This window comes from Syngnathus leptorhynchus, chromosome 4, assembly GCF_054491065.1.
Source record: "Syngnathus leptorhynchus isolate UIUO chromosome 4, UIUO_Slep, whole genome shotgun sequence".
Classification (NCBI taxonomy): domain Eukaryota; kingdom Metazoa; phylum Chordata; class Actinopteri; order Syngnathiformes; family Syngnathidae; genus Syngnathus; species Syngnathus leptorhynchus.
This window is the reverse complement of record NC_141198.1, coordinates 3777272-3789459: the sequence shown is the minus strand read 5'-3', so window position 1 is coordinate 3789459 and position 12188 is coordinate 3777272. Positions and strand designations below refer to the sequence as shown.

Sequence of the window (12188 nt, the reverse complement as noted above, 5' to 3'; positions counted from 1 at the left end):
CCATCTCAGCCCAGATTCAATGGATGAGCATCTCTTTGACAAACTGTTTCCATGCTGTAACCGCCTCCTTGCCACACTGCCCCTGGCTGTATCCAAGGCTCAACTCTCCTGATTATTGTGTTTAGAATGAGAGGTTTCAAAACTGACAATGTAAAAATTTACAATTACCCCTACATTAGAGGCTTATCCATTGGACTCTGTATTATTCAGCCAAACTGCATTTAGAGTCTGAGAGGAGAAAACAGTGCTGAAAACATTTTTTGTTACGATGGAGTATGAGGTTAAAAATACTTTTAAATACTTCTTAATTAATAAATAATGGGCTTTGAATATTAATCAAAGAGACACTTCACGAGGCTGAACATGGGCACTTATATGATAGGGCTGTTTGTAAAAATGATGTCACCATGAAAAATCATGCCACTTAAAGAATCTGTGGTGATTTAAGGGCTTTTTGAGGATGAGATTTATGACACACTTCCCACTTTTGGACATGGCTTCCTGTTTTTTTTTCTTCCTGTGAGCCTATGTCACTGGAGGCAGGCAGGTAAGCATTGCAATGCGTATTGTTTCCTGGCTTGGTTTGTCACGTTCTGTTGTCACCTAGTGTCTGAAAAGGTGAATAATTACCACCAAAATTCATATGCACATTCCAACACTTCAACGTGGGGAAATATAAACGCGTTCTATACAATATTCTGGATTTACTAAACGTCAGCTGCTATGAGCAAAACCCATGATCACCTCCATGGAATAAAAACTATTGTGCTGATTTTTTTTATAGGTTGAGGTGGAGAATAGAAGGAATGTGCATATACATTTGGGTGGCGATTGGTCATTGTTTTCAGATGTTTTTATTCACGTCAAAGTTGTTACAGCTCCATTGTCAGACAAGCAATCAGACACCATTAGCTTCCACTAGCTGACAAAATTAATTTTTGACGGTTAAACAGACAATATTAGCGGAACGATTTCAGACAGACATGGGGCTCTGTGTCACAGACACGTGCTGTTAATCATCAGCCCAAAAAGCTCTGTGCAATGATTTTGAATAGACAAATCGTGACTCCCACCGAGACATGAATGGAGGGGACGAGGGCATGGCCATATTCCAAATTAAAAGTGGGCGTTTTTCAGGCATTACTCATTGTTGTGTTGTTTCTCCAACATGAATGGATTAAATAGAAAATGGAAACCGTTTTCATTTCCCTGATTAAAACATTTATAAACTGACCGTCTCTTTAATGACCAAACTTGATGCTGGAAGCCATTTTAAGATGAGACCAACTCCATATTATGTTCCATTATTAGTTTATGTAATCGTCTGATGTCACAATATTCTGTGTAACTGCATGCTTTCATACAGCTCTGCAGCTGAGCTTAGTATAATGTAGAAGACAGGGTGGTTGGTAATGTGGCAATGTTGCATGTGTTCCAGGTCGTGAATGGTCCCATGCATGTGGTGAAGAGTATTGACCGGATGGTGACCAGCTTAAGCCCAGGGTTGATGGCAGAGAGAGATCACATGACATTTCACAGCCCCAACATCAGTGAGTGTCACTCGATGGCGATAGGGGACTCAAGCCACGCAACTTAAAATGTGTCTGGTGGTGGGGTGGGTGGGGTTAACTATAGCCTTGCCAGAAATGGGTGTAGTTAAGCCCACCAATGTCCTCTCACCCATTTTCAGGACCCATTTTTTTTCTTTTTTCTTTTTCCCCAGGCGTAGCAAAAGCGCTGGTACTCTGTACTTAAGCAGAAGTACAGAGACAGGTAAAAGTAGAAGTACTGAGCCCAAAAAATTATTCCAACCCCTGTGAGTAGAAAAGTAGAGAATCTAAAATGTACTTAAGTTTTAAAGTAAAAAATATTTTCCTGACCATTTTATGCAATGCCCCTTTTGATAACTTGACACAACCTTCTCTGCCTGCAAAAAACTGTTATCAATTTACATAGTGCCTATATTGTTCACCAGTACAATGTGGTTTAAAATGACAATTTAGCTGATGATTGATTAAATTATAGCACATATATTTAAAATATATCTCTTCGTACGAGACAGATTTTTTTCATGGTTTTTAGAATGGCACAAGATGCAACACCATGGATGGGAAATATCTTGCCTCTCTGGATTAGTTGCCATTAGTAATGGTATATGTCAGTGCTGCAGTGCAGAGCTACCTCAATATCTCAAGAGTTCAATCTGTCAAGAGGTCAACCACTGTTGATTTTCCGTCTCTCGCTTCACATAATTTTCACATTGAGTCAGCCTTTGCAGAGTTTGAAAACCGCAACACACCTGTTTTAACAAAAAAAGATATTTGTTCTTTTGTCTTTCAATGTATTAACTAAGTCAATAGAGAACACTCATTTACAATGACTTCCTGGAGGCAAGGTGTGTTAAGTGTTTTGCTCAAGCATACTACAACATATGAATTGGACAGAGCTAGGCTCGAATCACTGATCCTCTGGTTTCTGAACTGCCTGAGCCACAGCCGCCTCAGTTCATTATTAATACATTCAGGTAAAAAGTCTTAAGAAAAATAATACTGCAGTACAGATATCCGAAAAATCGACTTCAGCACATGTACCACCTGAGATCTGCTCTCAAGCTCTCCTGATATTTACAGAATTAGCAGTGCAGCAGCAGCAGCTTCATGAGTCATCCAAAGGAACAAGTTTCTGCGGCCCTGAGAATGAGAAACATTCCAACTCCGATTGTATTACAGTTCCACACCAAAAAGTCCAGGATCTCCTTAACAAAGGTAGACTGAACCCTCCAAGAGCCAATCGTTTTCTTTCGCTTTACATTCACTCAAGTCAACTGCATATTCGGATTTACTATGCAGTCATATCATTTTGTTTGCAACTGAGACACATTCCGCTGTACAGGTGAATGCATCCCCTATGAACAGATGTGAGTGTCAGGAATGAGTTGAGCGAGGGCGACCAAATGCAGCTTGAACCAGGATTTATTGAAGGGAAAGGGAATTGGAAGGAAGGCAGGTGGGAAACCGACGACACAGACGGGAGAGGGACTCACGGCCAGCAAAAACACAGACCGACCGACTGATCGACAAAAGTCCACTTGGAGAAGGTTAAAATTCTGGCCGTGAGCCTCCAGACAAGACCGGGGGGAAACCAGACGACAGGATCAGGAACACTGGGCAGGGACAGGGACAGGGACAGAACAGTAGACACCGACAAGGAGGAACACACCGACAGGGTTTAAATACATGAGACAACGAGAGGAAGCAGGTGACAGACATTACAGTGATGAAGGGGTGTGGCTGAGGGAAGTTGTCGGCCGGGTGTGCTCTGGCATGGGCGTGACAGTGAGAATGTGTAGTCTGCATTCATGTTTTCTCCATCTAAGATTGTGCAATAAAATGCAGATGGGTTTTGCAACAAATACGTATTTGTCTAAATAATAAATAACAATAAAGTAATACTTTATTGGATTGTTTCATTTATTGTTGTGGTGAAATCCAGGGATATTTTTTTATTCTGTTACTGTGCTTAATGGACAGGATTCCATAAACTTACCCTGATCAACACTTGGTATGGTTCTCTGCGGCCTCTTTTCAACCCTGAAGGAAACATCAGCATGGTTCCGACTGTCACGGATGGCAGCCAAAGGTATCCTACAAGAATGAATATAGTAGCTAATTTTTTTTTTCTTCTTCTTCTTCATCCTCTTGTGGGCCATAATCATTGCATTGTAGTTTCAGTTTCAAGATACACTTAAACAGATTTTTATCCCCACATGAGCAATACTTTGAAAGTAGGAATTCCATACATTATACTTCATTCGTATATAATATTAGCTTTTTTACTTGACAATAATTTAATGCATTTGTTGGTGTAAGCATTGTCACAGTCTTAAGAGTAATAAAATAAATGTTTGCGCTTTAGGTATTTGGGTACGATCCTGGGCTCCTCTGTCATATCCACCACAGTCCTGGGAGACAACCAGCACGTCAGCACAGCAGTCCACTTTCAACTCCGACACAAAGTGCAAGTGAGGACATTGGAATACAGTATTCACAATTATTTTTTTAATGATCACATTTCTTATATTCAGTCTATGTATCTAATAGAATCCTGCTGGTGCTGTATACAATCCAGTGTGTGCTTTCTGGGATTTTAATCTCACGTAAGTACACTTTGTAACAAAGTCATTTGGAATTTTGGATAGCTTTCCAATACCAAAGCTAGATAGTGAGATCACTGTGAGATCAGAACAATGGCAATGCCCCTAAGTATTCAAGATATTGGAAAATGCCCATTCTTCCCATTCCTGTATGTGTTTAGATAAATTCATATCTGTCTCTATCTAGTCCAGAGGCTGGTGGGTGGTGGAATACCAAAGGATGTGAGGTCATTTCCAAACAGTATGGCTACACTGTGTGCTACTGCAATCACACCACCAATTTTGCATTGTTACTACAGGTCTATGAAGTCCAGGTAACCTTCACTGTGTTTATTCAGGACTTTTTTCATCTGTGTTAGCTTCTATTTTCAGCTCATAGATTTACGTACTATATGTGGGGGATGTGTGTGCGCGTGTGTGTGTTTTAGCCAAGCCCAGAAAACAAAAAAGCTTTGCAGGTACTGACGTTCATTGGCTGTGGAGTGTCTCTGTGTGGCCTCCTCTTCACCTTCATCCTCTTCATTGCTGTGGGGTGAGTCACAAATATCACAGAGCATACCTTTTAAAGAGCAGAGGTTGAAAAGCATTTCAAAAAACCCTACTGGATTCACATCAGGAAAAAAATGGGACGGGTTTGTTGAAGAGCTTCTGAGAATTTCCTTTTTAAATACTCAACATTCCCAATAAATCTTTGATCATTCAATTAGATCTTTGACAACAATGTAAAATTGTACTTACAGTCTCAAAATGGTATTCATTTTCCTTCATCATATTTGTGTTTGCCTTTTTTATAGGGTTCCGAAATCAGACCGCACCACTGTCCATAAGAACCTGATTGTTGCTCTCAGCATTGCTGAGTTGCTGTTAATGTGCAGTGACTGGGCATCTGCCAATGAGGTGAGAATGCATCATGATTTCGTCACAAAATGCAGTGCAAGTTGCACGAGGTTGACAACAATTGAAAAATTCTTAAAAAAAAAAAAAAAAAAAAAAAGAAGTCACCATGCACAAAGTATTAAATCAGAATGTCATGCAAATTAGTTTAAATGGGTGAACTAAGTAGTCCGCCTGGTCACACAGATGACATGATTGGGTAGAACACAAGGTAACCAACCACCAGATAAAACAAATGACAGGAGTGAATAGAGAATTAGATTTACAAACACAAGAATTTGAACCTAAAACTAAAAGTAGCCAAAACAATCATGTATGTGATCAACACATTTCTAGTAATTATGTGAGGGTCTGAGAAAATGACAAAACACTCCAATTCTGATAGGAGACATGCTAATAATACTACTGTTTTTGATATGAGGTACCGTAATTTTCGGACTATAAGTCGCGTTTTTTTTCATAGTTTGGGTGGGGAGGCGACTTATACTCAGGAGCGACTTATATGTGTTTTTTTTTTCAAAAAAATTTACTTGATCATTAACACATTACTTACTAGTACAGTTGATCACCTCACATATTATTTTTAATACACTGAAAAAACGAATAAAGCAATTCAAACTTTAAAGCACAATATTCAAGTTCATGAAACAAATAAACAAAACAAAAAAAAAACTACTGAAAAAGAAATATAGTTATTTTCAAACTAAACTGAACGAGGGTGATTTGAAGTTCACCATTGGCCGTGACGCAACAACTGGGAGTTTGAGTTTTTAAAAAGCACAGGTCTGGTGAAGAGAATTTAGTGTGGTGATGTAAAATAATAATAATAATAATAATAATAATAATAATAATAATAATAATAATAATAATACATCACGCCAGACATGCAAATCACGAGTCCGACGGCGCGCGTACGCAGCATTGTTTACACGATTGGAGTGACAAATGGTTTGGTAATATTGTTGCTATATGATAGTTATTTGAAACATACTTTATATATCGTTATATGGGTCTGTGGAATAATTAGACATGCAAATCACGAGTCCGACGGCGCGCGTACGCGGCATTGTTTACACGATCAATGATCGATGGATTTTATGATTTGGAGTGACAGATGGTTTGGTAATATTGTTGCTACATGATAGTTATTTGAAATATATTTTGTATATCGTTATATGGGTCTGTGGAATAATTAGACATGCAAATCACGAGTCCGACGGCGCGCGTACGCGGCATTGTTTACACGATCGATGATCGATGTATTTTATGATTTGGAGTGACAGGTGGTTTGGTAATATTGTTGCTGTATGATAGTTATTTGAAATATACTTTATATATAGTTATATGGGTCTGTGGAATAATTAGAAATGCAAATCACGAGTCCGACGACGCGCGTACGCGGCATTGTTTACACGATCGATGATCGATATATTTTATAATTTGGAGTGACACAGATGGTTTGATAAACGTGTTATTTATGTAATAATCATTTGAATAACTCTGAATGTTACGTTAGGCCCGTTCTCAGCCTCTCGTTTGTGTATGTCACGTTAGCATACCGTATCGTTTAGCCTGTTGTTGCTGGTTCGTGTCTGTTTTTGGTGTTGGATTTTGACAAATAAATTTGCCTCAAAAGTGCGACTTATACTCCGGAGCGACTTATATATGTTTTTTTTCCACGTTATTGTGCATTTTATGGGTGGTGCGACTTATACTCCGGAGCGACTAATAGTCCGAAAATTACGGTAATTTAAATGGGATATTTTGCAATTGGTTCACAATTTACACCATTACCATGTCTGTGACAATTTTATCAAAATATTAAATATAATTTTTAAGAATCAGCTGCTTTATGTCCACATTTTAAGCCTATCTGAAATGTGCCTGTTTTGAGGAGGCAGTCCTGTCTTCAGACAGCAAGCCATTGCTCAGCATGCCCTCTATTGCGTAGCTAATGTCAAGTATGGCTTGTGTTACCATGGAAACACGAGCAAGCGTTTGTGACAAGGCAAAAGTGTTAAAACATAAGTGAGCGCCTATAAAAGCAATGGTTCTTTTTGTTTTTGATTTTTGGCTATCACGCAATTACAATACATTCAAAAAAATATATGGGACCCACAATTCTCTGAAAAAAGTTTTACGTTACTGATATGTTCAGTCATTTTGTAAAATGACAACAAGAAACTCATTGTATCGTTCCACTATAGAACTGAACCGCAATACACAAAAAATTCTGCTAGATCAAATCACTTTAAAATGAACCATCTTTAAATCTTAGATTTTACGGGAAAGAAGGTTACAGAATGCTTTTAGCACACAGTACCACCTCAGTTAAAGACGTGAAAAAACAGTGGGAGCATTGATTGACAAAGATTTGCAGCCCTTTGTGCGGTTGAAGATGTGTGGTTTCTGATAGTTAAATTGTGCTTGTGGACACTTCAGCTGCGGTCTTGCTTTCTAGCCCAAGTGTTACAGTGTGGGACAATTGATCATGCTTGCAGAGTGAGGTGCAGACATGACCAATGTAAGTCTTTGATCGGAACTCAAATTAACTTGCATTGCTTTGATCAAATGCATTCAGAATGTGACTGTGTTAAATTACAAGTGGCGGGTTATGTATACGGTAACTGGGCCTTTGGTGGGGGATTCGATCCCCTTCCTATTGCCACCACCATCGGATTGCAAACATTGAAACTGTTAATGTGATATAAAAACGCAATATACTCTAACGACATGCAAAAAGACCACGTAAATAATCTGGAGCTGTCCAGAATCGATATCTAATAAAATGACAAAAGCATAAGAAATGTGATAAAATAGACTACTGTCACCAATTCTCCACTTTGATTCCTGCAGGGTGCCTGTTTTGTGGTAACTGCATTGCTCCATCTCTTCTTCATGGCCTCTTTTTCCTGGATGCTGGTTGAAGGTTTGCTGTTGTGGAGCAAAGTCGTGTCCGTCAACATCAGTGAAGACCGCAGAATGAAATTGTACTATATCATTGGCTGGGGTAAACGCAAACAGTCATACTTAATTAATTTCTTCCTACACTTTCCATCAACGCAGTTAACATATATTTTTTAAATTGTTATGTTTATGGTCAGCCCATATAAAAATGACAAACAACAGAAGTTTGGTTGCTGACATAAGGTCAAACCTGTCTATGCTTGAGTGTGGATTCAGCTGGAAGTAGAAGTTGTGGAACAAAATTTCTTTCGCAGTATATCGAGGCTCGACAAACGAGGGAATGTAGGAACCTTGATCATTTAGGATGGAGTCAGAAAAGCGCCGCTCCTCTTTTCACATTAAGAGAATGTGGCTAAAGACTGAATAGTCTGAATTACCAGACTCGTACATCACTATTGGTCAGAGCCTTAAAATAAAAAATGTTATCGGTTACAGACATGCTCACACACACACATGCACAAACACACATGCATGCACGCACACACACGCGCGCACACATGCACGCACACGCACACGCACACACACACACACACACACACACACACACACACACACACACACAGATTATTATAACATGAATTATGTAAAAAGTCATCTTGCTTTGTTGAAATTAAGAAGATGCAATTGTTGTGTTTTAACCTTAAACCAATCTGTAGCATTTGTAAAACATCTTGCAGCTGTCCATGTTCATCTCCTTAATTTTGTCACTATGTGTTGTATCACATAAGAAGCTGAGAACAGAATGTGAATAAGCACAACAATATTGAGATGTTTCCTGTAGCTCTGAATGCAGATGTGCCGCGTGTTAGACAAAATAGGCTTGACGATGAAGAACAGACTAAATAGTCCAATCGTCAGATGCTGAAGCAGTCACTGTTCTGTAAATATGTTTAAACATGTTGCATAATTTATAATACCCTCACACCTATTCATAATATGCTTTCATTGAATTATTTTGTAGGACTTCCTGTTCTAATAGTTGTTATAACATTGGCGGCTACAGTGAATGACTACAAGGCGGATGGTCACTGCTGGCTCAATCTGAAGACTGGCACAATCTGGTCTTTTGTGGGACCTGTGATATTTGTTTTGGCGGTATGTGGCTCCATTTAATCCTGATGTATGAGTATTTGTATGTGCATTGTGATTTTCAAATTTCAAAAAATAAATCACATGCTAGGCGGCACTGATTAGCACGTCTGCTTCACAGTTAGGAGGTTGCGGGTTCGATTCCATCCCTGTGTGGACAAGTGGTACAGAAATTGAATGGATGGATGGCTGGATCTCATGCAAAATATTTTTTTATTCAGTGCATAAAGATGTAAAAAAATGAAATGTGGTGTTATGTATGCTATAGGCTAGTTTTATGATGTACTGCATTAATAACAGATTTTAGGGTGCCAGATTGTGGTCATGGAGATGTGTTTCAGGGTTCTATGTATTGCTTAACAGCACTTCAACAATTCTTTGCCTTTGACCCCTAATGCAAAAGGTTTTTGTGTGAGCTTCAGAGCCCGTTAGAGATTAATATGAAGAAATGCTCAATGCAGAAGACAAAACAGTCTGTGATTCTGATTGTGTTGAAAGTATTCATGTGAAGCAGAGATTTCTCATGTCTCACAATGTGAGCTTCAGACCAAGTTGAACTATGCGGCCATTTTGTTTTAAACAATGCTGATGCTGGCTTCTATTTTCAGGTCAATTCAGTTGTATTGTGTCGGGTTGTCATGGTGACAGTTTCCAGCGCCCGTCGTCGTGCAAAGATGCTCAGTCCAAGCTCAGCATCAAAAATGCAGACCTTTGACCTCACCTGGTAAGTGACAATGGCAATGCTATTCATCCCTGACATGCTTTTTCTTGTCACTTTTGTGTAAACTATGTGTAGGCTTATGTCTTTCTTCCAGTGAAGAACAAACCCTTACACACACAAAAATGAGGTTTCCTTGTTTTCCAGAAAATTATGTTCAATAGAGACACTGGAGAGATTATGAGCTGTGGTTCGGGAGTCTTCTGTGGGAGTTGTTTGGCCTTATCAGTTTAACACCTGGTCCAAGTACAAGATACTCTTCGCGTATAATGCTTAACACTAAATGTATTATTTATATTAGGCCCAACCACGTAAACACAAAAACTGTCTTAACTCTAGGTTATGAGGCAAACAGTGAACAGAAAGGTCAACTCATTGTCAGAATGTAATGCATGTTATTGAGGAAAAGGACCTTTTTGTTCAATTTGAATCAAACACATAGATTTAGACATACAAAACACGTTTTAGCTGTAATTGTTTGTCTTGACGTACAGAGAAAACCAACATCAAACTACAAGATGGAAGCATACACGTTTGCTTTTTTTGATGATTGTTGCTCTTTACAGTTGTTTTCGACAGAAGGCTAAAGAAGCTAGGCAGCAGTTTAATTCCGATTTACATGGCAACTGTACTATTTGGGGATTTTCACAATATTGTCACACCTTTGCCACAAATGTAACTTTTAGGGAGCTACATGTGATGCATTTCTGGCACGCAAGAAGTCAAAATAAATGTGTTTTTAATAGAAATATTTGATATAAATTTGTTAAAGATAAGATTTGTTGCTGCTCACATACTGCAGTTATGTTGCTGTTGTTACTTTAGCAATATAGTGGAAAGCACTATAAATATACAGTGGACACAAATAAGCAGTGTGTTCTGGACATAACACAATTAGTCCATTGTCACTAAAATAAGTATGATATTTTGATATTATAAAAACTACTAGAAACCGTTATTATTTGTGGGAACAGTGTTGGGTATCAAGATCTATAAAGGTATGCTGAGAAGAGTTTGGTGTGGTATGAACCTTATCAACTTACCCAGAGGCTAGAAAATAACCCTGGTTGTTTTTGCATACAACGCGGGACATACTGCTAAGTCTAATGGGTGTGGAGACATTATATTCTGTTCTCCCATTCAGCCAAATGTCCTTCAATCTAAGATGAAACGTACCAAGACATCATCCCCACAATTATTGTCTCTCTTCATTCCTTCACAGACAGGCTAAAAGTCTGTGCCAGCGCTGAAGTGTTATGCACACTCTGGAGATGGAAATGAATTTTGAACATAAAAGAGAGTAAAGTGAGTTCTGGCTTTGTCCTTGCAGATACAGCACTTTCTGAAAACTCAATCTTCCCCAGGTGCAGCAGTGTAACAACAATTGTGGTTTGAACAAAAGAAACAGTTTTTGCCTCATCCCTTAAAAAGGTTAGGGGATGTATAAGCTCTACGAGTATTGAAAAACTGACTGCAAAAAAAATGTTCAAAGAAGATTTAGAAGGTTTGAAGAGGTATTTTACAAGAAAACTTTCCAGTATTTTAAAATATTTGGAGTCCGGGTTCCTGAGACTTGCATAAAAGGTATCCAAAGAGAAATCATTATTGGCACTTCGAAATTTAAAAAGGATTTAAGTGTATGTTATATTTTTTTATGAACCTCATTTAAGTATATTAGACCTACTTTCAGTTCTTTATTAGTGCATGTTCTACCTTGTTTGCAGGGCTGTTACGCGACCTGTTCTCATCCTCCTGCCCGTTCTGGGCCTAACCTGGCTATGTGGTTTACTGGTCCACCTGTCTGTTGTAATTGCCTATATCTTCAGTGCTCTCAACGCATTCCAAGTAAGCAATGTTACTCATTTAATTCTTATTTTTTTGTTCTTTAGTCTGTAAATTGATGACTCGTGCATTCCCAATAAATTCCAGATATTGTTTGTATTATGGATGTTTTGATTGACAGGACACTAAACAAAAAAATACCATATACCTTATAAACGAATGGAATTTAAGTTAAAAATACACTCAAACATATTTTTTTAAATATCCCAGGATCAAATTAGAGATTTACTTCATCTACAACATCCGGTGTAGATTCCAAGACAGCGATGCAGATAGTACACCCAGAAGGACTTTCTTTTCTTTTCTTTTTTTTTAAATCATTTTTCTTTGTTTTTGGTGACCTTACACCAGTCCTCCCAGGACGTGCCTTCAAGGATGTCTGCTTTGGGGCTTATTTGCAACATGACTCAGGGAGGAGCTGCACTTAACGTATGTGTCCTGGTACAGATATAAATAGACAAGCTAAGCATTGTCAATGAGAGCGGGAGGACAGACATTCTGGTGAAGGTTTTCCAATTGGGAAGC

At 38.5% G+C, this 12188-nt stretch overlaps 1 protein-coding gene across 4 annotated transcripts in view; it reads left to right on the top strand.

Annotated features, from left to right (window-relative positions):
- Positions 1-12188, top strand: part of adgrd2 (adhesion G protein-coupled receptor D2) — a 53104-nt gene that overhangs the window by 13722 nt on the left and 27194 nt on the right. For all 4 annotated transcript variants that reach the window (XM_085910919.1, XM_085910922.1, XM_085910918.1 and 1 more), the window contains exons 8-19: positions 1439-1550; positions 2631-2765; positions 3531-3639; positions 3916-4021; positions 4101-4156; positions 4341-4467; positions 4582-4685; positions 4948-5050; positions 7904-8057; positions 8976-9109; positions 9712-9827; positions 11546-11666. In XM_085910919.1, the coding sequence (XP_085767045.1) occupies positions 1439-1550; positions 2631-2765; positions 3531-3639; positions 3916-4021; positions 4101-4156; positions 4341-4467; positions 4582-4685; positions 4948-5050; positions 7904-8057; positions 8976-9109; positions 9712-9827; positions 11546-11666 (1377 nt within the window). The remainder of the gene's footprint in view (positions 1-1438; positions 1551-2630; positions 2766-3530; positions 3640-3915; positions 4022-4100; positions 4157-4340; positions 4468-4581; positions 4686-4947; positions 5051-7903; positions 8058-8975; positions 9110-9711; positions 9828-11545; positions 11667-12188) is intronic.